The sequence below is a fragment of the Bos mutus genome, chromosome 21 (assembly GCF_027580195.1).
Source record: "Bos mutus isolate GX-2022 chromosome 21, NWIPB_WYAK_1.1, whole genome shotgun sequence".
Lineage (NCBI taxonomy): Eukaryota > Metazoa > Chordata > Mammalia > Artiodactyla > Bovidae > Bos > Bos mutus.
The window spans coordinates 15,864,237-15,890,954 of NC_091637.1; the positions used below are offsets into that span (position 1 = coordinate 15,864,237).

The following is a 26,718-nucleotide window of genomic DNA, read 5'->3' on the forward strand; positions in this document are numbered from 1 at the left end:
CTGCCTCCCTGCATCCTCCCGGGCCCTTCCTCTAAGCACATCGTCTTGAAATTAGTCCACTGTGATCGTGTTTTGGACGCCCAGTTTGCCCTTTTAATTTCCTACTTCATCTTGAGAGGAAAGCACGTTTCTAAGCAAACAGCACCGTTCTGAGCCCCATGTTCTTGGCCGTCGGGCCTCTCTGGTTCTGGACATCACGTTCCGGCACACAGCTCCCCCGGCTGGACCGGTTCCACTGAGAGCCTTGTTTAAACACACACTGCCCCCACCTGAACTCATTGCAAGGCTTCCGCAACAGTTCAGTGTCACCTCTTCACTGCCCCAATGTAGAAAGAACGAACATGGGACGTCACGGCATAAGTTAGACACACACTGAATATAATTTTTGCCTCAATCTTCATTTTCTTTACATGTACTTTTTTTTATTATTATTTTATAGGGTGGAAATGCTAACCTGGTATTTATGCATAAAAGAAACAGTGAGGTAAGGACACTCTGAGCTCTTTAAAGGAGTATGATTTTGTTGAAGTTCCAAGGTTGAGCCTGTTCATTTCTGCTTTGCCTTGTTGAGCAAACTATGCTGTCGTCGGCCCCAGAGCATCGTCCTGTCGGTTTTTTGCCAGAAAATTGCTGCCTCCTAAACCAGCCTCTGCTCCTCTGTCCTTGAGAAGCCCCTTGCTTTCTCTGAACGTGGGCCACGAAGCGCCCACAGTGGCTTCTCTCCATCCACGCACGCTGAGCAGAATTTGTCACCAGCTTGGCTGTAACTTTAACCTGGCACCCAAAGCTGCAGTGTGAAGCGTGACAGAGGAACTTGTGAGTGATTCTGCACTGTGGCTCCAGTTGAGTTTTCTTCTCTGAGCACTGCTTCTGACTCCATATGTCACTCTAAAAAGTAGTCCAGGCGTCCCCTGGCTAGAGACCAGGCTCCCTGCCTTCCGCCGACCCTGCGGGGTAACCCAGGTCTTTCACCGTCTCCCCGTCTCCTCGGGTTCCTCTGAGGAGATCCTCTTGAAGGCTCCAGCTTAGTTGACTCTGCACATGTGACACTGTGCAGCGGGAGCTGGACCCGGGACAGGGAGGGGCGAGGCTGTCCCTCTCAGGGTGTGCTCTGCTGGACCCGGGACAGGGAGGGGCGGGGGTCCCTCTCAGGGTGTGCTCTGCGCTTCTCCCTGCTTTTCGTAGAACACCTGAAAATCCCTGAGGGGCTTCGTTTCAGAATGTCAGATGCAGGGACTCGTTCCTTTTTCCCCTAAAACCCAGGCAGCGGTTTGTCTTCTGTGTTGGCCTGTTAGTCTGCACACTGTGACACCCTGAAGGAACCCCCTTCAGTGAATGAAGTAAACCTGCTTTCACACAGACTGCCCCACTCCTGTGCTGCTTAAAAAGCAGCCCTTTAGTTGTTTTTTCCACTTGCCAACTCCCCCCGCCCCACCCCACGCTGAGTGAGAAGAGTTGGGTAAGAGATCGTAGGCCAGTGGCTTCCAGGCATTCCAGCTCGGACTGCACACTGCGGGTGCTCAGCCAGAGTCAGCTGGCCAGCTGGGACTTCTTCTCTCTGTTAATTAAGAATAAACTTAAATGAGGGGCAAAAAGTATTCTCCAAAGAGCTAAGCCTGATAATTAAGTTTTTGTGTTTTCAAATAACTTAAAAGGAATACATGATCATGGGAGAAGATTGGAAAAACATCCAATAATGTAAAACAGGAAAGCAATAAGTAAATATCCTACTGCTGAGAAACAGATAGCTACTATTATTAAATGTGTGGTGTTCTATCTTCAGCCTTTTCTTCCACAGGACATGTATTTATGTGTCTAAGTTTATGTGAGTGTGAATTGCATAAAAATAGTTTTGCACAGTTTGTTTCAGTACTCCCTGGAACTTCATATCCTGCTTTTTTTTCTCTTAACACTTGAGAAGCATTTTCCTGAGACGTTTGTACAAAACATGCTATTTAACAGCTGTATATTATTATGCTAGTTGCCATAATTTAATCTTTCCAATGATCAATTCTTTCTCTGCTTTTTTGCTTTGTAAATGATGCAGCCAAGAGCATCTTCATACTTGTTTTTTTTTTTGGCAAAGCTGTGATTATTTCCTCAGCATGCCATCCTCTGCCTAAAAAGGTTACACTGCATTGAACCCTGTCAGTACAAGAGGATTCATCCATTCTCATCATGCTTTCACCAACACTAGGAATTCTTTTTTAATTGACATTTTGTTGGCTTGATAATTTTATTATCAAGTAGTTATTTCTTAATTTTTAATAACTTAATAACTACTTAATAAAGTAGTTATTTCTTAATTTTTGCATTCTTCTGACTTGAAATAAGGTTGAATCATTTTTAATATGTTACATATTCGACCGTTTGTATTTCTTCTTTTGTAAATCGCAGGTTTATGTTCCTTGCCTGTTTTTCTACTAGAATGTTTTTTGCATATTGATCTGAGAGCCTTTTTTAAATCAAAGATTTTGTTTAACAGTTTGTTTTTGCCTCATTCTGTTCACTGTCTTCTTTGCCAGATTTTTATTATATATTTTTACATAGTAAAAGTTGAAATTTCGTGTGTGTGTTCTTTCTTGCTGTCTTTGAAAAGCCTTCCCTGTTTCAAGATGAAAAAACATTCTCATATTTTCTTACAGCTCACTGAATTTTTTTTTCTGTGAGGCTGGATCCCAACTTAAGTTCTTCCAAAGATTTACCCAATTTCCTCAAAATACTTGACTGAATATTCTTACCTTCTCCATTGACTAGAAGTGCTTCTTACACTAAACGTGTGGTTTGCTTCTGAGCTTTCTGTTGGGTTAAACTGGGATGTGTGCCATCTTTGTGCCAGTCATTTTAAATAATTGGAGCTTTAGAATACTTCTCACTGTGCGTAACTTGCCCCCACACACAGTTACGCTTGTTTGATCTTATTTTGCTTCTCTCGGCTACTTGGGCACTGGCTTACTCTGTGTGGTGCTTTCAGTTTGAAAATGCTTGAGTCGCAGGCCCCTTGCTGTGGGGTAGGGTGGGTTCCCGTCGGGTGACGCACAGCCTGCTGGGGTCTGAGGTAACGGCTTGTTGATTGCTTTTGCAGCAGGTCATCCAGAGCGTCGTCCATCTCCACGAGCTCCTCAGCACTCTGCAGGTATGTGCCTTTTCTCCTTTGTTCCTTCACTTCCTAGTTGAGACAGAGACCAACACGGGTGTGGCTGGCCTGGATCTTGGAGGTTTATACGTTTCTTATGGGTAAATACAGCCCTCAGACAAGAGAGACTGGCTCTCAGGATGAGAAAGGTTCCAAAATGCAGTGGTTAAGATCCCCGGCGGAGGGAATGGCAGCCCACTCCAGTATTCTTGCCTGGAGAACTCCATGGACAAAGGAGGCTGGTGGGCTTAGTCCATGGGGTCACAAAGAGCTGGACATGACTGAGCAACTTAGACTACGCTGCAGAGTCTCACTGATCTTCTAAGACTAGAGTTGCTGAGCAGATGGTGGATGGCAGGTACCCAGAGCACAGTTAACAGCCATGCCCCAGAGCCAGGGGGTATGGGCCTTCACAGAGGAGATGCTTCCAGTCTGGACGGCCTTTGTAGGTGTACGACTTTTTGCACCAGTGGTAAAGAACCCGCCTGTCAGTGCAGGAGACGCGAGAGCAGGGTCAATCCCTGAGTCGGGAAGATCCCCAGGAGAAGGGCATGGCAGCCCACTCAGTATTCTTGCCTGGAGAATCCCATGGACAGAGGAGCCTGACAGACTCCAGTCCATGGAGTTGCAAGGAGTGGGACTTGACTGAGTGCACATTCATACACAGTACCCTCAAATTCGGGTCCCTTCCTTTCTTAAAGATCTAACCAATCCAGTTCATACCTCCTCCCACCTCCAAAGGCACACACCACCCCAGACAAGGCCACTGACTGCAAAATCGAAGTCTTGGCACCACTGACCTTCCCACTTGGTTGCCGCCCAGGGTTATCCTAGAGTACTTTTCCCAGAGCAGCTTAGAAAGCAGGGGAGGGCTGGAGTCTGGGTGTGGGCGCCATCCACCCTCGAGGCAGGCTAGGCACACAGTCCCCTCTTGTGGGCATTGTTCCCCCTCGTGGGCATTGCCCCCCTGGTGCTCATCACCCCCTGGTGCGCATCGTTCCCCCTCGTGCGTCTCCCCGCAGGGCGTGGTACTGCAGCAGGACAGCTACATCGAGGACCAGAAGCTGTTGCTGAGCGAGCGGGCGCTCACACGGACGGCGTCACGGCCCAGCTCTCTCATCGAGCAGGAGAAGCAGCGCAGCCTGGAGAAGCAACGCCAGGACCTGGCCAACCTGCAGCGGCAGCAGGCACAGCACCAGGAGGAGAAGCGGCGGCACGAGCGCGAGTGGGAGTCCCGCGAGAGGGCGCTGCAGGAGCGCGAGGCGCGCGTGGCGCAGCGCGAGGACGAGCTGCGGCGCGGCTGCCAGGACCTGGAGCGCGAGCGCGAGGAGCTGCAGCAGCGGAAGGGCGCCTACCAGGGCGATCTGGAGCGCCTGCGCGCCGCCCAGCGGCAGCTCGAGCGCGAGCAGGAGCAGCTCCGACGGGACTCGGAGCGGCTCAGCCAGGTACCGGGCGAGGACCCTCGGAGTCCTGATGACCTCGAGGGCGGGATGTGGGGACACAAAGGGAGGCCCAAAAGGGCGTGGATGTGTGTATACATATGGCTGATTCGCATTGTTGTACAGCAGAAACTAACCGCATGGTAAAGCAGTTATCCTCCAATTAAAAAAATTACCCTCTGTGTGCCCAGCATGGAGGAAAGTAGGCAGATAGAATATATAGTATATAAAGGCTGATTTTATTGAATCTGTTTATGCGTCAGCAGAGGCGTAGGTAAGGAAATGAGTCTTTTTCTCCTTTTTGTCTGTAAGGGGTTTAGAAGTGCATGAAAGGTTGTAGTTTGGCCAGGCCACTGAAGGGGGGGTACCTGGCCCTTGGCCGGAGCCTGGCCCATTTAGGCTGGGGTAGCCTCAGTGTCTGTGAGGGTGGCGGTGAGCCATCCAGGATTTGGGGAGCAACCCCTCTGCTCTGTGCCACATGAGAAATCAGAACCTAAAGGACCTCGTAGCTGAACAGAGACAACTCACTGCAGGCACCAGACACACGGTGCCTGAGCTCACAGAGCAGTAAGGGCTCCGATGCCCGGGTTAGTGAGAGAACGCTTGTGGTGGGGTCCGTGGGCCTCAGCTACAGGGCTGGGCCCATCCCAGCCACAGAGGGGAGAGAGGATATTCTTGCTCGGGGCCGCTCAGACATCTGGGCCCTGCTTCATTCCCGATATGCCTTGCCACTGTGGATGCAGCCTTTTCCTTCAGCCGCTGCTGATTCAGGAAGGCCTTCCATATGTGGGGAGCACACTGACCCCCAGGTTTGTTTCAGTGGTAGTCCCTGGCTATTCTAGAACAGGGAAGCCAGAGCCTCCTGGGTATCCTGATACCCATGTTGCCATTCGTTTGATTGATTGACCTTGAACAGTGAAGGAAAAGCATACTGCTGTCTTCCAGAGGGGGATAGTTAGGCTTCGTGCAGAGGTTTCCAGGTGTGTGGGGAGCACGGGGGCTGGGCCGTGCTTCGTGTGGCCCAAGAATGTGTTCCCCAGGGAAGGCTGCCCGGAGAACGCAGAGTCTATCTCTTTAATCTTCGGTTTGACCTTTGACCAGGATCTTGGTGTAAGCACGTCTCTACCTGCTTGGTGTAAGCACGTCGTCTAACCTGAACAGACTTCTCTAATCTCTTAGCAATGAAATAATTATCCACTCATGCATTTAAATCAGTCATCGGATAAGCAGCTCTTCCTGCCTCTCCAGGGGATGGGAATTGTGAGCTGCCTCATCCAAGGTGCTACTCATTCTTTACAGTGCTAATAATAGAAGTAGTCAAGGTATCAAAATGGTCATTTAGCACTTTCATAGATCCTGCAGGGGGTTGGGGGCAGGGAATGGAACTGAGAAGTTCGGGGTCTTTATTTCAAGTTCTCCAGAGTCCAAGGCAGTGAGTGTGCACAGGTCTGACACACCAGCATCCCCAGTGACCTTGTGCATCGCCCACTGAGCAGTCACTGAGGACGCTGCCGGTCCCCCAAGTCACATCCCTTCTCTCAACCATGCACAGGTTTCATATCAAAACACCAAGCTGCTGCGGATCCCATCCTTCTCTCCGAACCCTGAGGAGACCCCCTCGCCACCTGCATCTTCAATAGCCAAATCAGGGTCATTGGACTCAGAACTCTCAGTGTCCCCCAAAAGGAACAGCATCTCTCGGACACACAAAGAAAAGGGGCCTTTTCACATGCTGAGTTCCGCCAGCCAGACAAACAAAGCACCAGAGGCTCAGAGCCAGACCCCAGTGTCCACGTCCACCCGCCTGTTCGGGTTAGCTAAGCCAAAGGAAAAGAAGGAGAAGAAGAAGAAGGGCAAAGGAAGCCGCTCACAGCCCGGGGGTAAGTCACACACCAGGTCTCCTTCAGGCCGCACTGCCCCTGGGGGCTCTGGCAGCACAGGAGGAGTTACAAAGAGGTGCCTGCCTTTCAGGGGCACAGAAGCTGACCCCCATATGTCTCACCAGACCCACTTGTTCTGCCCATAGGGGACTGTTGGAACTTACGCTGAGAACTGAAATTCAGGGAGCTTTTAGGAACCCACTCTGTGTGGCATGTGTGCAGAGTACGGAGCGCAGGCTCCTTTCTCACGCTTCCTGTCCAGATGAGGAGCAGAAACTCGGTGAATCAGTTACAGGCCTCCCTGCCTTTTGGCCTGGTCCAGTAATAAGTACTTCAATGGAAAGCTGAATTTGTTGCAATCTCAGAAGATACTTAACCAGTCACTAACATTTTTATTTAAAGACACAAGTTGAGATACTTGTATAAAGAAATTTGTACTGTAAAGGAGGATGATTTTTTTTAAAGATTCTGTATATTCATATGCAAGTACTTTCCCTTACCACATAAACATATTTAAACGTAAAAGATGCAAATTGCTTATGTGCCCTTGTAAAGTTTAAGGCTTTACATAACATTTCAAAAAGCAACAAAACTGACACTGTCTTCTAAAAGACCCAGGAGGAAAAAGAAAAGTAATATACTAATAGGTGCTTGGTGAGCATTTTCCGAGGGCAGCTTTAATCCTGCAGGAGATATGAGGCAGGTGTTTTTAAGCCCAGACAGCCAGGAACCCTGCAGCTCAGGATTAGCTCACGTTCCCGCCAGCGCAGGGCACACAATCAGACCACACGACACAAGGTTGAGTCCTTCTCATCAGGGTTGGCTCTCCCTTCTGTGCGGGAGGGTGCAGAGAAATCCCTGTTTCCAGGCTTGTCTTCTGTCGAGTTCAAGGATGTATAGACAGAGGACATCATTGAGGACCTCATTCACTGTATCAGTGGAGGGGGCGCCGCAGCAGAAGTCATCACCCACCTGCCCAGCGTCTGTTTGCATCCCGGGGGACTTGTGTTTAGGGAAGAGAGGCCAGAATTTACCAATGAAAAGAGCATTTTTGTCTGAATTTCTCTCTCCCTCTTGGCTTCCTTTTTCCAGATGGCCTCGCGTCGGAGGTGCCCGCGGAGGGGGAAGAGATTATCTGCTGACCAGTCCCGCTGCCGTCCTGCCCGGTGACATCCACCCCCAACATCCTGTGTGCACTTCCCCCCAACTGACGCCCGCGCCCCACGGCCCTCCCCGCTGCCCTGGGGCCTGGGCCCGAGGGACAGATGGTCCTGGGGGCCAGGGTGGGGCAGGAGGCCCGGGATTGTGACCCAACCACTGGCCGGCCCTGCTGAGGTCACATTACAACGAGGATAGTGGCCCCGGAAGTCCAGGCGATGGTTGTGGACATGTCAGGAATGCCTCGAGGCCGAGAGGGTGTTTCCGAATGTGGTCTGAAGCTCTGGCTGCCTTTTGATTTGGGGGAAGAGAACAAAAATCAAACAGCAAGTAGTTTGCGCTTTGTCTGAATGCGTATGGTACCCGTCTGTATAGACACGTGGAATACGATGGGACTGTGCGTGAACTGCACCAGACGCCTGGCGGGCTCAGCTCCGCACAAGGGTGTTGACCCCACCACTCGGTGGGTGCGCTCCGAGTCTCAGCCGCTGGTCCCCCCAGGCTGTCTCCCGGCAAACCCATCCGTGCATACTTCACCTGCCTCTTCTGCGTGTAGTTCTCATTCAGAAGGGACAGCAAACAGTTGTGAAAACCAGTGAAAGAAGGCTCGATGTCTTTAAAAAGCAAATGATCCTGAAACACCTTGATTTTGGTGTTTCGGTTACTTTGGGGAAAAAAAAGAAGTCATCAGATCTAAAAGAAATCCTGTATTGGCTTTCCAAGATGTTTGCCCACGGATTCTGGGCACAGAAGAAGTAAGAGAGGCCATCTTCCCGTCACCCCTGCAGAGTGACACTTTCCGGTCGTCACTGGCCATTCGCACATGACCATGACCCCCTGGCCATCCCCCTGGGGTCTCGCAGTGGCTCCCCAGGGAAGCCTTTCCTGCCTGTGCCCCCGCCAGGGGAGAGGGTGGCCTCCGGCGCTCCTCTGCCTGCCCTGAGGCCACCTGCCTCTTCCTCCGGGGTGGGGTGACCGCCCTATCCTAGACAACTGGGCGTATGGAGTAGTTCAGACCAGGAGAAGAGCTGGCCCAGAAGGTACGGCCTGGAAGGGTCTCCTTCTGTCGGGAGGCCCGGCACAATTGTGGTTTCTCCAAGTTCTGCAGTCTAAAGTTCTGATGGTTACTGTGCCCTGGCCCTTGAAGATGCCACAAGTGCTGTCCGCTTGTTCTTTTCCTCCTCTCTCCTTTTTTCTGTGTTTTCATCTGTATTCCTGGAGGCTCGTCACCAGCCTGCAGGTGCAGAGCGATTCCCCTGAGGCCCCGCACCTGCCGCGCTTGTTACCCCCCTCATTGTGGGGGAGGGGAAGACCCTGGAAAATGCTGTGCTTTCCACGTGGCCTTTGATTCCTGCCTTCGCCGCTCAGGAGCGTGGGTCTTTGAACATAACCTTTTTAAAAACAAACAGGTCTGTACTTTGGTGCTTGTTGATGAGTTGCAAGCTGGCCTTGCAGATGGAGATATCTATCTTTCAGTTTATTTGAAAGAGGTCTGGTTTAAAAGTTTTAGCTTTAGATTTATTTATTTGTGTGCCGGGTGCGTGTGTGTGTGTGTCCGTGTGTGTGCATACGTGCGTGTGTGTTAAGGGTGAACACACCAGCCCAACGGTTTTGACTGTGTCCGGTCAAGCAGCCCACGCTGCATCCTCACTCCTCCAGGTCTGTCAAAGTGCCTTGAAGGCCCAAAGGAAAATTAAGGGTGGGGGGTGAAGTCCCTTTCTTTCCCTCCTCCCACGCCAACCTCATTCTTTGACCAAGAGAGGTCTTCTTCCTGAGAGTTAAAAAAACTCGCCACCCATGGGCTTCATGTGCCTCGTTTTATCACGGCGATTTCTTACCCTTCAGAAAGGCTTTGAGAACCAGCTGATTTTTGACTGAACCTCGATATGCACCCCCTTAACCCTCCGACCAAAGACCCTGAACATCAGAAGGTTAGGTTGCCTCCGCCGCCAGTCCCTACAGCTCTGAGGATGGCCAGCCTGCCATGGCCTTGCTTAGACCCCCAGGGAGCTCAGCGTTCTGTCCTGGTCACTGGTTCGGGGGGCCCGCGTCCTCCTCCCGGCGTCTGTGTAGGCCCGACCCCCCCAGCCCTGGGTGCGAAGCCAGGGCTTGGTGCTGGTGGCCGTGCCCTCACACAGGTTCTCCACCAGAGGCGCCCGGACAGAGTTTCCGTCACCACACAGCTGGATTTCAGTTTCAAAGTGTCCTTTGTTCCCACCTGGTGTGAAGTAGCGGTTGCCTCGGCTGTTTGGTGGCAGTTTTCTGAAACGATTAGCCCTCCGCCTGCACCCCACCTGGTCGGGTTGTGGTTGGACGAGTTTCGAATCTGAATCCCAGGACGTCTTCCCCCTGACCCAGACCCGTGCTTCTCCGTGCCTTGGCCCCTTCTCCCCTTCCAGTGTGGGGTTTGGGGAGCCACCTGGGATTGTTGCTGCTCCTGCTTTTGCTTCTGACCTTGAGGCCGCCTCCGCCCTCGAGGCCTGACCTGGTTGCTGAGGTTTCTTTCCTGTGAGAAGGGGCCGCCTCTCAGGGCGACTCAGACTCTGCTCTCTGCAGCGTCCCCAAGCTGGGAAGGCAAGCTTCTCAGCTTAGGGAATCAGGAGCCTGACCTCCCTTGCGTTTAGATTTTGGGGAGCAGATGGAGACACCACCCAGGGTCCCAGAATCGAGTGAGTCACCTGGAAGGAGGCTGCGCCTTCTCTCAGGACTCCCGTCATCTCAGTGGTCGCTATCCTAGTCGGGCGACGTGTGCACTTTAAACACTCCCCGTGGTTGGCTTCACTCTGCGACAATCAGCTATTGACTGTTTTCTTTGAAAATGGAGAGAGTTAACAACAGCCCAGTTGCTGTCATTCAGCCTTTGCCAACATTCCCCCCTCTACCGCTACGAGAGTGGTCTGTGGGGAGGAACTCCTTAACGAGGTTTTGGTTTTTATTTGGAAAGGTACGAACCTTACCTTTTATCCTCTCACGTCTCAGGGTAATACCACTAAAAGTTGTTCTTTGCAGACATTCTCCTGTTACTTGCTGTCTTCGCGAGCCCCTAGTTGCAGCAGTAGGGAGCACGCACTGTAAGACCCTTGGGGTTTGTTTGTTTGGAGGGTGGGTGTTAGTGTGTCTGGGTTTATAAATAGGCCCCACCTTAACTAAAAGATAGCACCATTAGCCTTAGGGCCAGACCTCCAACCTGGAGGGTGTGGTTCACAGCAGTACTCTAATTCATCCCTCAGACCCCAGAGTTCTGTTTTCCAGAGCCAGTTCTTGCTCCCAAGAATCTGTTGTCAGCTTGGAGCTGTGGTTGTTGATGCAGCATTGATGGGGGGCCCGGTGTGCCCCGCGGACAGCCATGTCCAGGGGCTGGTTGTGAGGGAGAAGTTGGGAGAAATGGACTGGAAAGTGGGCTTCAGCAGCCAAAAGAGGGTGGTTCGGAGGGGACCCCAGCCACTGCTGAGGATTCTGGACATGCTTGGACTGCAGACGCCCGGAAAGAACCCTCTGTGTCGCAGCGGCGGTGGCTAAGGCTTGGCGCCCGCCATCCCACAGCAGGGCCGTGTGACATGCTCACCGGCGGCCCCGGGTCACAGCCCTGCCTGGCGCTGCTGCTCCGGTCGACCCTCAGAGACAAGGAAGAAGGCCAGCGGTTCGTTTTGGTTGGCTTTGTTTTCTTCAGTGTAGTGTAACATTCCTAGTTAACCTGTGCTTTGAGATCTCCTGCCTGCTGGCCAGGTTTTAGGACGAGAAGTCTTTCAGTGCTGCCATAAGAGGGAAAAAACAAAAACAACAAAGGCTTCTTTCCATGTACCAGTCGAATTTAATTTGTCAGAAGCTTAGCCGGCCTTGAGTTCCTCCTCCATCTTGCGAAGGTTTAAAGACGGGCAGACCCAGCTGGCTGACGTGTCTCCTGCCGCGGACGGCGGCCGCCTGCTCTGGATCCCCGGGCCGCGCCGGGCCTCTGCTCACCCCGCCCGGACCTCCCCGGGCTCCAGAGCTCTGACGGGCCACCGCGGTCAGCGTTCCGTCTGAGGTTCCCGGCGTGTCACCCCCCTGACGCACAGGACACCCCAGGACATGCAGGAGGCTGGTTCCCAGACACCTGATACCTCTGCTGTCGTTTCGTCGTTTTCAGATGCTAAATGGACATTTCTGTGCTGAATCCTATTAATTAAAAGGGGGTTAAAACCCAGATGCTGTATATTAATTTGTAATTATGTATAAAGTAAAAGCAGTTTTAAACTGTAAAGATTTTTTTTTCAGTGTGTTTCCTGGAATTTTGCCACAACATACTGGCTTTGTATTTTATTTATCTTCCTTTCTAGTTATCGGCTTCAAGACCCTTGTAAAGCCCCCCTCCACCTTCCAAAAAAATAAATGATAATAATAATAAATGTCCTTTAAGTCTCAATGGTGACTCTGATTTATTCCTGTCCGGGTGAGCCTCCTGGAGTGAGTCCCAGGGAACTCCTGTTCCTGGTGAGAGGCCCGCCCCCCTCCCCAGCTCTGGAGTGAGTCCCAGGGAACTCCTGCTCCTGGTGAGAGGCCCGCCCCCTCCCCAGCTGTGAGGGAGCCTTCGACCTAGTGAAGCCTTATTTCTGTATCTTTGGGAAGGACCACCCCGGAGCACAAAGTGGTTCCTGGGGAACTTAAGTCCCCCCGGAGCCCGACCCTAGCTTGGAGGCACCAAGAGTCAGAACCGTTGCCCGTCAGAGAAGTGCGGAGAAAAACGTCCTTGTTACAGATCCTGCTGCTGTAGGTCCTACTGTGTAAAAAAGATGAATGTCAGTTTACCTCCCTGCTGACTTTTTTCTAGCCCGTCCCACCCCCAAACAAGGCAATTGCCAAAAACACGAATTCAGAGAGAAGAATCTCCCTGCATGTAGCTCCGAAGGGATTTACTGGGTCTGATCCTCAGAAACTGCTGGAATGCACGGTAGGAGCTGCTGTACCTAACCCTAACCCTCCTGCAGGCGACTGTGCTGCTCTTCCTGCTCGCTGGCACCTCCTGGAGCCGAGCCTGCCCTGCCGTCCCCGCAAGAGGCCTCTGGGTGCAGCTTGTCACCCGGTGTGATGCGGAAAACAGAATCAGCCTGGATTCGCAGCTCTGTGCTCCCAAGCTCCCTGTCCCTCCCCACACAGCAACAACCAAAAAGGAGAAAGTCCCACCGGGTTGCCAAGCGCCTTCTCTCATTCGGTGAACTTGGACGCGCCTGGATTTCTAAAGAGTCTTGTAGCCCTGGCAATAGCTGCCGCCCCAGAAGCCAGGGAACAGAGGTCCCTTCTCTCCGCCGCCCACCCTCGGCCGTCAGGGCAGCTGCAGTGTCTGGACACCCCCAGCGGGGTGGGAGAATGGTTCCCACGGCCCCATGCTCCTCTGCTGCCCTGCCCCCACCAGCTCCTGGCTTGGGTCTGAGCCGAGGACAGGCTCCCATCGCCCGGAGGCAGGAGAGGGGAGGAGGAACCATCCTTTGTTCAAAGAGAGGCCAAAGGCACAAAGCTGGGCAGGCTCCATGAGGACCAGCCAGCCAGCCAGGTGCAGGGTCCCCGCCTGCTCCTGAAGGAGAAGGGGCCACTTCTACCCAAGGACCCCCACCCCCGCACCCCACTCAAAGGGAAACCCAGCCGTGCACCCAGGAAGCGAGTGTGCTAACTGCTGCGGCAGGACAGAGACAAGAGTCATGAACAAAGCCAGCAAGCAGAAGAAGAGCCTGCTGGGCAGGGAGGAACAGGGCCCCTCATTGGAACCGGAAGTAGAAGCAGATCCAAGGTCAAAAAGAGGATCAGAGTAGTGTCCCTGGTGGCTCAGTGGTCAAGAATCCGCCTGCCAACGTAGGAGACGTGGATTCCGGGTTCATTCTGTCCCTGCCACGGAGATCCCACCTGCCACGGAGCAACCAGTAAGCCCGCACACTCCAACCATTGAGCCTGTGCTCTAGAGCCCGGGGACCGCAACTGCTGAGCCCACCTGCCTCAGGTCCTGAAGCCTGTTTGTGCCTGGAGCCCATGCTCCACAGCAAGAAAAGCCATCGCAGTGAGCAGTGCGCACACTGCACCTCCGCTCACTACAACCAGAGAAAGCTTCTGCAGCTACGAAGACCCAGCACAGCCAAACACTTTAATTAAAAATCTGAATGCTCCCTCTCTCAGCACATTTCTGGCTCAGCCTGGGGCCACGACCACCTTCCCAGCAAGTCCCCCTGCCTCCCCAGCCACCCCTCCCATTCCAGGCTCCTTGGGAGATTCCTTCTTCCTTGGGCTTCCCTGGTGGCTCGGTGAAGAATCTGCCTGCAATGCAGAAGTGGGTTGGATCCCTGGATTGGGCAAATTCCCCTGGAGAAGGGAAGGGCTACTCCAGTATTCTTGCCTGGAGAATTTGCACACCTCCCCCACCCCATCCCCATTCCTTCAGGGGCCCCAGGTCACGGCCAGAAGGTGGCCCAGAGGCAGAACAATCCAGGTAGACCATGTCCTCCTCCTCGGAGGCCCTGAGAGGAGTCCCCAGTGGACAGGGGTGGAACCCGGCGCACCCCAGACTTGGAGGCTGTGGGCCCCACCGGCCTCCCAAGTCCTTCAGTGTCCCAGTTGACCCGGGCCGTCCCCAGGTCCCTCTGGACTGTTGTCATCACTTCCTCAGACGGCTGCAAATGGTCCCACTCAGGTTTGGGCTGCTCCTCCCTCCAGGAACCTTGAGAGACTTCCTTTCTTCCTGGGAAAGCGTCTCTGGACCCTCCGGATGGAGGTAGGAGGAGGGGAGGGGAGAGGGACCCAAGAAGGGGAAGGGCCTTGAGTGGCAGGACTTGGGGGCACAAGGAAGCGGCAGGCTGGCTCTGCAGACCTGCCGAGAACCAGCCTGCTTCTGTCTGCCTCCATCTGTACATCCCCTCCAGGGCCTTGAATTTCCCACCCCACCCCCACGGTTTCAGCATTGGAGCTGGGCGGTTGCCTGGACAACCGGGCTCCCATCCTGGCCCCATCCCTGTGTCCAGAGTGGTGGGGCCCCAGTCACCTGAAACAATGCTCCCTGCACCCGCAGGAGCCTGGCAGCTGTGAGGAGCTGGGGATGGGGCCAGGCTGGGGTCCTGCGCCATTGAGGGGACCTGGACTGAGTCTGGGGGCCACAGGGTGAGTGGGAGAACAGGCGCAGACTGCAGAGTCTGAGCTCAACATCCAGTCTTGCCATCTGATGGCCAAATAACCTGGGACAAGTTATTGATCCTGTCTGCCCCTGCTCCCTCTTCCATGCGGCAGCAGCCAGGGTGTTACTCAGAATTGCTGTGACAGTTTCACGAGAGGCTAGATGCTGATGAGCCCCGAGCCTGTCACCCGTGGCTGTAGGAGGAGCCTGTCCCAGCAGCTGCCGCACCAGAATCCCATCCCCCACTCCATCTCCACATCTGGAGGTGAGCACCCAGAGGTGGAGACCACCTTCCCATCACCTGGCATGACTCAGGGCTCCTTGTCTCTGGGCTTCTGGTTTGGAATACCCGTCACTTCCTAGAGGAAGACTTCCCGGACAGCCAGGGCAAGCCCAGCCCCTCCTTCCTGCCTGTCCCTTAGCATCCAGAACCCACCTGAATGCACGGCCTTAGGCTAGCGTCCCCTCCCCCTGGCTTGGGCTGGGTGAGCGCAAGAAGCCAGGTCTGGAAACAGATCCCCTCGAGTTCATACCCTGGTGCCCCACTCCTGTGTGTCCTGGGCCAACATGCTTAACCTCTCTGAGTGCTGTTTGTCTGTAAAACAGGGATGAAGGCACCTACCCCCATCCTTTTATTGTAAAAAAAAAAAAGGCATGTTCTTTCTTTTTACTTGACAGGAAGAGACAAGATAAAGGCGTGGATCTTGGGATGTGCAGATATGTGGGCCTGGTTGGAAGTGCTTAACTGTGACGCCAGGGCTCCTATAGTGTTTCAGGTTCTGGGTCAAAGAAACTTTGCCAGTGTCTCGTTTTTGCTTTGGATGACCTCCCCGTGGAAGGCCCAAGAGTGAGGGGCGCTCACTGGCTGGAGACCCACAGGTTTCATACCCTTGAGGCTCGTGGAATTAGACCAGCCCAGCCAGAGCCAGTGTCAGGCCCATCCTGCCAGCGTGCAGATACAAGGTTCTCCCTTAAGCCCAAGCTCCTCAAACCAGTCTTTAGATCCCTGCGTTTGAACTAGCTGTCTGCTTGTTAAAAATGCATCTCCCTAGGCCTAACCCAGGTTTAATGACTCAGAGTCTCCAGGGAGGAAGCTGGGGAATTTGTAGGGTTCACGAAATCCCTGGGGATAGTTCGAGAGACCCCGGGTGCACCCCCAGACTCCCCCCACCCAGGAGAGGTAAGTGTGGGGAAAGGGAGGTGAAAGAAGCTCCCATGTCCCACCCTTCGGAGCAGCGAGGTCCTCTCCACTCTACAAACGGAACTTCCCTCCATGGAATCCCGCTCTTGTTGTGCAGGTAATTCTCCGTGAACATACTGGCTGTTGACAAGTCTGTTGACAAATCATGGGAGCTGCTGCTCAACCCTGGGCTGAAGAGACGGGCTTCAGTCTCTCCATCTGCAAGGTGGGACTCCTACAACCCTGCCGGGCTGCTGAGATGACAGGGCAGCATAGAATCACGGCGCCGGAGATTCTTCTTCCCATTGTGTGTGCCAGCCTTGTCACTGGAGGGCTGGGTGGCCCTGAATGTGTCACATCCACAAAACAGGTGGTTGGACTAGAGCCAGGCTCGTGGCCTTGCGCACATTGGACTCATCAGCGGGTGGGTGGGAAACCACCCCGCCCAGAACCTTGGAGATGGGGGTCTGAGCATCCCGACATTAGAGCAGTTCTGGTTGGTTCCTGCGTGTGGCTGAGGTTGAGAGACTCGTTGATCCCCAAGCTTGATCCCAGAGATCAGCTCTGTTCTGCAGACGAGGCTCCCTCCCTGGGCATCTCAAGGAGCCACTGGGATGGACAGGGCTGGCTCTGGCTCTGCTGGGGGTCTAAGCGTTGAGCAGTCGGTGCTCCAGGCCCGAAGGGGGACAGCTCTCCCCTTGGGCCTTTGACTCCCGCCAGAGGCTGCCAAGGGCTTCCCTGGTGGCTCCGCAGTAAAGAATTTGCCTGCAATGCAGGAGACTCAGGTTTGAGCCGGGAAGACCCATTTGGAGGAGGAAATGGCAACCCACTCCAGAATTCTTACCTGGAGAATCCCATGGAAAGAGGAGCCTGGCGGGCTACAGTCCTTGGGGTCGCACAGTCAGGCACGACGGGGCAGCTGAGAACAGCACACAAACAGGAGGGTGAACACGAGGGAGCAGGAGGCTGAAGTGCTGCCCTGGGGAGCTCAGCCGCACGGGGCCAACGGGGGCCTCCAGAAGCAGTGAAGGTGGGGTTAGAGAAGACGGCACCCAGCCCACTCGGGGCTGAATCAAGTGCCTCCTACAGGTCCCAGCTTCTGGTGCCCACCTCCAGCTCACTTTCCCCCAAGGATTCTAGACCATAGGGCCGCTTCTTCAGCCCCATCTGCCCTTTAAGAGCTTCACCCACAGCCTCTTCACCTACTCTCTATCCCAACCTGATAGGAGCCACTCCTCTGCAAGGATGCTGTCTTAATATTTGGGGGCTGGGGGTTAATTGTTGGATAAAATATTGAGATTTATTTTTAAAATATTTTTAAACACCCATAATCCCATCAGCCAAAAAAAAAACTATCCACTAATATTTGATCATGTTTTCTTTGTACTCATTTTTTAAAAACTGAAGTATAGTTAATTTATAATACCGAAAATATTGAAATATAGTTAATTTATATGTAAATCAGGTGTACATCATAATGATCTGGGGTTTGTTTCTTTTGGCAAATGATATTCCATTATAAATTATTACAAGATATTGACCCTATTCAGTTCAGTTACTCAGTCGTGTCTGACTCTTTGCAACCCCATGAATCGCAGCACGCCAGGCCTCCCTGTCCATCACCAACTCTGGGAGTTCACCCAAACTCATGTCCATCGAGTCGGTGATGCCATCTCATCCTCTGTCGTCCCCTTCTCCTCCTGCCTCCAATCTCTCCCAGCATCAGAGTCTTTTCCAGTGAGTCAACTCTTCACATGAGGTGGCCAAAGTACTGGAGTTTCAGCTTTAGCATCATTCCTTCCAAAGAAATCCCAGGGCTGATCTCCTTCAGAATGGACTGGTTGGATCTCCTTGCAGTCCAAGGGACTCTCAAGAGTCTTCTCCAACACCACAGTTCAAAAGCATCAATTCTTCAGCGCTCAGCCTTCTTCACAGTCCAACTCTCACATCCATACATGACCACAGGAAAAACCATAGCCTTGATTAGACGGACCTTTGTTAGCAAAGTAATGTCTCTGCTTTTGAATATGCTATCTAGGTTGGTCATAACTTTCCTTCCAAGGAGTAAGCGTCTTTTAATTTCATGGCTACAGTCACCATCTGCAGTGATTTTGGAGCCCCAAAAAATAAAGTCTGACACTGTTTCCACTGTTTCCCCATCTATTTCCCATGAAGTGATGGGACTGGATGCCATGATACTATGCAGTAAATCCTCAATTGCTATCCGTTTTATTTACTCTGTGTGTGTGTGTGTGTGTGTGTGTGTGTGTGTGTGTCTCTCAATCACGTCCAAACCTTTGTGAACCCCATGGACTGTAGCCCTTCAGGCTCCTCTGTCCATGAGATTCTCCAGGCAAGAATACTACAGTGGGTTGCCGTGTCCTCCTCCAGGGAATCTTCCCGACCCAGGGATCGAACCTGGGTCACCTGCATTGCAGTTAGATTTTTTGTCATCTGAGCCACCTGGGAAGCTCATTACTTACCTGTTTTGTGTATAGTACTTTGTATCTGTTAATCCCATACGCCTAATGCCTCCCCTGCCAGTCCCATTTGTGAAGTTTGTTTTCTATGTCTGTCAATATGTTTTTGTATATCGATTCATTTGTAGTTTTTAAATTCCACGTGTAAGTGATGTGGTATGTAGTATTTGCCATTCTCCATCTTACTTCACTAAGCATTACATTCTCTTGGTCCGTCCGTGTTGCTGCAGATGGCACTGTTTCACTCTTCCTTACGACCGGGTGGCAGCACACTAGGCACATGTACTGCACCTTCTTAAGCCGGCTGTCTTTGGTGGGCACTGGTCATCTCTGTGTCTTGGCTGTTGTAAGTTGTGCTGTGTGAACATTCGGGTGCATATATCCTTTGGTTTGGGGGCTTTTTTAGTTGCAGCGTCCCAGATCTTTTTCACTGTGGCGTGCAGGATCTTTAGTCACAAGCGTGTTGCGAGGGTCAGTTTAGTTGCAGGGATCTGATTTCCTGATCAGGGATCAAACCCAGGCCCCTGCACTGGGAGCACAGAGTCCTTGCCACTGGCCCACCAGGGAAGTCCCACATGTATCATTTTAAATTAGAGTTTTCATCTTTTCTAACTATACTCCCAGGAATGGGATGGCTGGATCACATGGTAACTCTGTTTTTATTTTTAAGGGTCCTCCACACTGTTCTCCATAGTGGCTACACCAGTTTACATTCGCACCAACAGTCTTTGTACACATTTTTATTTATCAGAGTTAAAGTCGTGTTCTATATAGACACTTATATCCTACTTACTTCATTTCAAATTTTCATATGAACATTGGGTACCTAATATCCCACTTTGTAGATATGTCACTGTTGGGAATTGAGGTGTTGCCGACTTTTCACTCTTAAAAATAACATGCAGGGCTGGTTTATACCACCGCTTTTCCCCCTATTTCAAAGTAAACACGTGTTTATTAGAGACAAAGTGGAAACTATTAATAAGTAGAATAAATAAATAAAACTTAATTATGGTAGGAAGTTCTGCCTCCAACCAAGATGGAGTAATATTGGCCAGATTTACTCACCTCCTAAAACAACCAAAACTCCAGATGAAATATGTGGAATGACAGTTTAAAGGACACTGGAAATCAAACAACAAAGTCCAGGTACCCCTGAGAGACCAAGGTCCTGTCTGAGCCTACCATAAGCCTTGCAACTGCCCTGATTTTCCCAGTTGCAGCCAAGGATGAAGACACAGGTGGAATCTGGAAGACTCCCCAAGTTGAGGGGATGGAGCTGAGACTCATGAGATGGATCTGGCAGGACAGGGGACTTCCCTGGTGGTCCAGAGGTTAAGAATGTGGGGGCCACAGGTTCGATCCATGGTTGGGAACTAGGCCCCTGCACTGCAACTGCAGAGCCCACGTGCCACAGCTCGAGAGAAGTCCGCATGCCACCACAAGGCAGCAACAACAGATCCCAGCAGTGAGACCAGTGCGGCCAAATAAAGGAACCTGCTGGCACTAGTGGTAAAGAACCCGCCTGCCAGTGCAGCAGACGTCAGGGAAACGGGCTCAGTCCCTGGGTCGGGAAGATCCCTTGGAAGAGGGCGTGGCAGTCCACTCCAAGATTCTTGCCTGGAGAATCCCATGGACAGAGGAGCCTGGCGGGCTACAGTCCATGGGGTCGCGCAGAGTCGGGCACGACTGAGGCGAATGAGCACAGCACAGAGGTTTAGAGGTGAAGTGCCTGTGCTCACGCTGGCCCAGGTGTAGCGCCTGCCCCCACCAGCTGGCCGGTAAACCATTCACAGGGCACAGGGTAGAGGACACAGGACCTTTCTTAGGAAATAGGGACTAATTGGCCCTACGTGAAGCACTGCTCCAGTTCTACCTAAGTCTTGAAAAGCCAGGCCTGGGCTTCTCAGATGGCACAGTGGTAAAGAATCTGCCTGTCAATGCAGAAGATGCGGGTTCGATCCCTGGGTCAGGAAGATCTGGAGGAGGAAATGGCAACCCAGTCCAGTATTCTTGCCTGGAGAATCCCATGGACAGAGGAGCCTGGAGGGCTACAGTCCATGGGGTTGCGCAGAGTTGGACACGACTTGAGCACACACACATGCAAGAGGACCAAACTGTTCCCAGATAACTGAGCCATGTCCCAGAGCAAAGTTCAGGAATATCTAGGAGAACATCCAGCCACAACAGTAACATTCAGTGTCTGGCATCCAGAACAATGACTACACATGGAAGAAAAAATTTAATTCATAGTGAGGATGAAAATCATGTAACCTGACACAGAACTGACACAGATGTGAGAATTACCAGACAAGGATGTTAGAAGTCAGTGTAACTATGTTCCATAAATTTAACAAAAGGAAGTAAAAACATGATATTCCAAAGGCAACAACATATTGTTGAAAGAAATAAAAGAAGACCTAAGAAAGTGGAAACACATCTGTGTCCATGGATCAGGAGACCTAACATTGTTAATAGGCCAGTATTCCCCAAATTAATCTATGGGTTCACACAGTCCTTGTCAAAAGCCCAGCAGCAACTGAGATTCCCTGCAGAAACTGACAAGCTGACCCTAAACTTCATATGGGAATTCCATCGATCCAGAACAGCTACAACAATCTTGAAAAAGAAGAGCCAAGTTCGAAGACACACACTTCCCAATTTCAAGACTCACTACAGAGTTACGGTTATCAAGACAGGGTGTTACTGGCTCAAGGACAGACACAGAGATCTATCCTTAAGCCAGCAGAATAGAATTGAGAGTCCAAAACTGGGCTGTCGCATTTATGGTCAGTGGAGTTTTGAAATGGTGTTACTTCTCTGTTTTGGCTGTGCTGGGTCTTCGCTGCCGAGCACGGGCTTTCTCTAGTTGCGGCGGGGCAGCGGCCGCTGTCTCCTTGTGGCGCCCGACTTCTCACTGCAGTGGCTTCTCTTGCTGCAGAGCACAGTCTCTAGAATGCGTGGGCTCAGTAGTTGTAACACATGGTCTTAGCTGCCCCGCAGCATGTGGAATCTTCCCTGACCAGGGATCAAATCTGTGTCCCCTGTGTTGGTGAATTCTTAGCCACTGGATCTCCAGGGAATTCCAGTGATCAACTGATTTTTGACAACAGTGTCAGGACTATTCAATGTAGAAAGAGCAGTCTTTTCAATAAATCCTACTGGGACAGCTGGATACCTACATGTGAAAAAAAATGAAATTAGACACACACTACCCCCCACATACACCACACATAATAACTAACCTGGTCCCTGTGGCTCAGATGGTAATGAATCTGCCTGTAATGGGTTCTCCGTGGGTCAGGAAGATCCCTTGGAGAAGAAAAGGGCAACCCACTCCAGTATTCACACCTGGGGAATCCCATGGACAGAGGAACCTGGTGGGCTACAGTCCGTGGGGTCACACTGAGTTGGACACGACTGAGGGACTAACACTACTGTAAGAGCTAAGAAAAAAACAGGGTCAGATCTTCATGACTTGAGGTTAGGCACAGCCTTCGTAGATATGAGGCTAAAACCACAAATGTCAAAAAATAACAAGATGGGCTTCATCAAATTTAAAAACTTTTGTGCCTCAAAAGCTACCACCAAGAAAGTGAAAAGACAGCACAGAGAATGGGTGAAAATATTTTAAAAACTGTTAATCTGACACAGGAATTTTATCTAGAATATATCAAGAACACTTTCAACTGAATAATGAAAGGACAAATGACCAAATTTCAAAATGGGCAAAGCCTCTGAACAGACATTTCTCCAAAGAAGATACATAAATGGCCAGTAAGCTCATGCAAAGATGTTCAACATCATTAGTTATCAGAGAAATGCAAATCAAAACCACAAAACATGAAATATCAATTCACACTCACTAGGAAGGTTATAATAGTTAAAAAAAAAAAAAAAAACCAGATAACAAGTGTGCAGGAGGCTGTAGAGAAATGAGAACCCTCGTGTGCTGCTCCTGGGAATATAAAGTGGCGCAGCCGCTTTTGAAATGTTCTGACGGTTTCTCCAGTGGTTAACCATAGTGTACGGATACTTGCTACGAGGATGAGCCTTGGAAACATCGTGCAGACTCAGAGCCCAGTCACAGAGGACCACATACTGTTTTATTCCATTTATACAAAACGTCCAGAGTACAGGGAAATGCAGGGAGACCCACAGTTGCCTCGGACCGCGGCAGCTGGCAGGGAAGGAGGGTGACTGCTCATGGGGCTGGGGTTTCTTCTGGGATGAATGAAAATATTCTAAGATAGACTCTGATCTTGGTCACGTCACTCTGCATACACTAACAGCCCCTGAGTTATACCCTTGGTGTAGGACTTTGGTGGTGATGGATGTAGCACGACAGTTGATGACTGATGATTTCATGGGTATATTCATATCTCAAATGGTATAAAATTGTATAGTTTAAATATGTGCAGTTTATGGCATATCTATTACACCCCATAAAACTATTTCTAAAAATCACCTACAGTGAGCTTCTAGAAATAAGCACACTTCACAGTTTGATATATCCTTCCAATTTATTTTATAAAATGAGATAAGCCTGCTCTTTTTCCATTTGGTAATGTATCATGATCGTCTTTCCACATCACTAAAAACTTAGGAAATATTTGATGGCCACATAGCCTTTTATGTTCAATAATGCAGTAAAATTTGTTGTTATTTATTTATTTTTGGTTGCGCTGGGTCCTCACTGCTGCGTCCGGGCTTTCTCTAGTGCTGGTGCACGCATACATGCTTAGTCGTTCAGCTGTGTCTGACTCTTGGGACTGTAGCCTGCCAGGCTCCCCAGTCCACGGGATTCTTGCTGTGAGGGGGGGCTACTCTCTAGCTGCGGTGTGTGGGCTTCTCATTTTGGTGGCTTCTCCTGTCGCCGAGCACAGGTTCTAGGGTTCACAGGCTTCCGTAGTTGCGGCACGTGGGCTCAGTATTTGTAGCTCATGGGCTCTAGAGCACAGGCTCCATAGTTGTGGCACACAGGCTTTAGTTGCTCCGAGGCGTGTGGGATCCTCCCCAGGCCAGGGATCGAACCCACGTCCCCTAGCAGGCGGACTCTTATCCGCTGTACCACTAGGGAAGTCCAATAATGCAGGAAATTTATTCCAGTCAGGGGAATCCAAAATGATCCTTCTGAGCCTTTCTGGCTTCAGGGGCTCTTCTACCCCAGGGAGCCCAGAAGGCAGAGAGAAATTCACCCGGGCCCCGTGCCAGCATAGGGCGGGCAGCCCAGGCAGTGATCAGCAGACTTTCAGGGTCATGTGTCCTGAAAATAATTGCAGAACAATTAAAAAAAAAACTTCTTGCGTTTTTAAGTTGATCTCTAAAATAATGTCACAAGTTTAGTAGCTACAAAGTTTAGAAGTTGTCACAGTATTTATGTGCTTTGAGTAGATTCAGGGCTGAAGATTTAAGCTGTCTGCTTCATAGGAGACGTCTACCACGTAACCTAATCAACAAAGCCAGTCCTTACTGGCAAACTGGCCAATTCGGATTTTGTCCGTCGCCCCCGCCCCCGCCCCCGCCCCACCCCCCCCCGGAAGAAGTTTGATATTTTTTTTTAACTTATATATTTATTTATTTGGGGCTTCACTGGTGGTTCAGACGGCAAAGAATCTTCCTGCAATGCCGGAGATCCAGATTCAGTCCCTGGGTCGGGGAGATCCCCTGGAGAAGGAAATGCAATCCACTCCAGTATTCTTGCCTGGAGAATCCCATGGACAGAGGAGCCTGGCGGGCTACAGTCCATGGGGTCACAAAGAGTCAGACACGACTGAGTGGCCAACCCACATGTATTTACTTGGCTGTGCCAGGTTTCAGTTGCAGCGTGCAGAGTCTCTAGTTGCAGCTTGAGCCCTTCCTGAAGGAAGTCAGCCTCCGGAGGAGAAAAGTCTCTGCATCAGGAGCCAGAGTGGGTTCCTTAAGACTCTGCTCACCTTCCAGGCAGGAGCCGAGGTCCTATGACTGCAGGAACTGTTGGCTCCTGAAGTGAAAATCCGGGCCGCGGCAGGAGAAAGAAGCGTGTGTACCAAGACGAGGGAGATGGTGGCCTCAGTGCTGAGGCTCCCAGGCGGCTCCTGCCTTACTGCAGCCAGGGTTCAGGGGCAAATGTGGATTTCTGATGGGGTTTCCTGTAACCCTTCCCACACCCCCAGAATTCTGGAGTGCTTTCTCCTTTCTGATAATGCTTTTCCTAACACGTCCCCCAAAATGACTCTGTTGGAAATGTCTCCGGGGCACTGGACATGTGGAAGGAGGTCTTTATTTTCCTGAGGAGTAAAGGAAACTTCTGGATAAGGGTATCCACAGACAAGGGGGGCTGCAACCTGGGCCCCCGCTGGCCTGACTTCCAGTGCACCCCTACACCACCTTGCGCCGTGCACCCTGGGGGCTCAGGTGTGGGGACGGCACACACCACCTGCGGGGCCGAAGCACAGCTCAGCCTCCCCCGGGAGGGGCCGGGGGCCAGGGATGCTGTGGCCCGCCGGAACATCGGAGCACAGCCTGGAGAACGGCGGGGAGCCGGAACCCCAGCCGCACTCAGCAGCCCGGCCTCTAGGGTGTCGTCTCTTCGTTTGTGTTAAACTCTCATGTCTGTCCCTGAGAACTGGGGCTGGAGAGGGGAAGAGACAAGACCCCTTGTCTCAAAGATATTGCGAAGCTGAAATGAGCCCCAGTGAGGGAGAGAAGCCACCTGGTCTCAGAGCCCGCTTTCCCCTCCGTGCTGGCCTTCGGGTGAATCTTGGGGATGGCAGAGCTGCCCATCTTCCTCTCCTGGATCCCCACCCCGGAGGGTGCTGCTCGGGCGGGACCACCCTGGGTGTCACAGGTGACGTAGGCAAACAACTTTACAATGGTGGGGGTCTGGCTGGGGCGGGGGTGGGGCGGGCAGAGGTGTGATGAGAGCACGTGAGTGGGCCTGTCACCCACAGGGAGGGCAGGACCCCAGGAGGGGAACAGGCCCCCACCTGGAGCAGTGCCTGGTATGGGATGGTGCCCCCTGCATCAGATGAATTGGTTGGTTGTGTAGTACTGGGATGTCGGGAAGTTTCTTCTGGGGTCCCAGAGCAAGGCCCTTCCTCTCTCTCTGTTGCAGAAAGGCCGAGGCAACTCCCTTCTTACCCAATTCAGCTCAACAAGCCAGTGACTGAGTGCCTGCCCCCGGGGACCGCCCCAGGCGCGTTCAGACAGGAGTGTGTGTAATCGACCCTGTGAAGCGACCACCGGTCCTCCTGACAGACGCGGGACCAGGGAGGTGCTGGGGTCCTCCCATGGCCCTCATGTGGCCGGAGGCCCGAGAGCCCCCTCCTCTGCTGTGACCCCAGGGCTCTGACCTCCAGCTGCCACGCCCAGGTCAGCTGCAGCCCCAGAGCCAGGCTCCCTTGGCTCGGGGGCCCTGGAAGGCCAGGGGTCGGCAGAAGGGCCTCAGGAGGACCGAGCGACTGTCCTGGTCTCCAGGGGGGTTTTCCCACATCCTGAGACCAAGACATGCAGTTGCCCTGGACACAGGCACAAACGCCCACGCTCTCTAAACCAAATGCTCCCCAGGAAATCCCATTCCACCCCACCCACTTGGTGCTGAGGCTCCCTGGTACCACCCGGGTCCTGACCGTAGTTGTTTCACTCAGCCTTCTTCTGAAGGCCTTCCCACCCACCCCCCCGACCTGCCTCTGCAGCCCACCTAGAAAAAAATGCCCTAAGCTAGACAGGACAGACACCTTAGCTCCAGATGACAAGCAAGCTCCCTGATGCCTGGGGACCCAAGGTCTGCATCCCAAAGGGATCGAAGCCCCCTGCAGAGCCTGAAGCTGGAGGACCCCCCGCCACACACACACACACACAACCCCCAGATCTCTCCCAACCCAACTCGATTTTTAAGGAAAGGAAAAAATACGCATGTTCTTATACAAAGCCCCTTAACAATCCTTCCAGGCTTCCCTGGTGGCTCAGCAGTAAAGAATCCGCCTGTAATGCAGGAGATGTGGGTTCGATCCCTGAGTTGGGATGATCCCCTGGAGGAGGAAATGGCAACCCACTCTACTATTCTTGCCTGGAGACTCTCCTGGACAGAAGAGCCCGGTGGGCTACAAAGAGTTGAACACAATTTAGCAACTAAATCACCACCACTAACACCACCACCACCACTTCCAGGTAGGTAAAAGGATTCTTTATTTTACAAACGAGAAAAACGAGTCTTAGAGAGTCTCTTGCCCAAGGCCAGGCTGCTGAGGGCGATGCCGGAGATCAGGCCGGATCTGCTTGGCTTTGAAGCTAGACACTTCCGGTGCAGGCCCTCCCTTTCACCTCCGCGCCTGC

At 52.0% G+C, this 26,718-nt stretch overlaps 1 protein-coding gene across 1 annotated transcript in view; it reads left to right on the forward strand.

Annotated features, from left to right (window-relative positions):
* Nucleotides 1-12,015, forward strand: part of AKAP13 (A-kinase anchoring protein 13) — a 245,086-nt gene extending 233,071 nt beyond the window's left edge. Inside the window, 5 exon segments of the mRNA XM_070358158.1 lie at nt 440-484; nt 3,086-3,136; nt 4,159-4,581; nt 6,128-6,455; nt 7,548-12,015. Coding sequence (XP_070214259.1) covers nt 440-484; nt 3,086-3,136; nt 4,159-4,581; nt 6,128-6,455; nt 7,548-7,597 — 897 coding nt within the window. The 3' untranslated portion in view covers nt 7,598-12,015.
* The last annotated feature ends 14,703 nt before the right edge of the window (nt 12,016-26,718 follow it).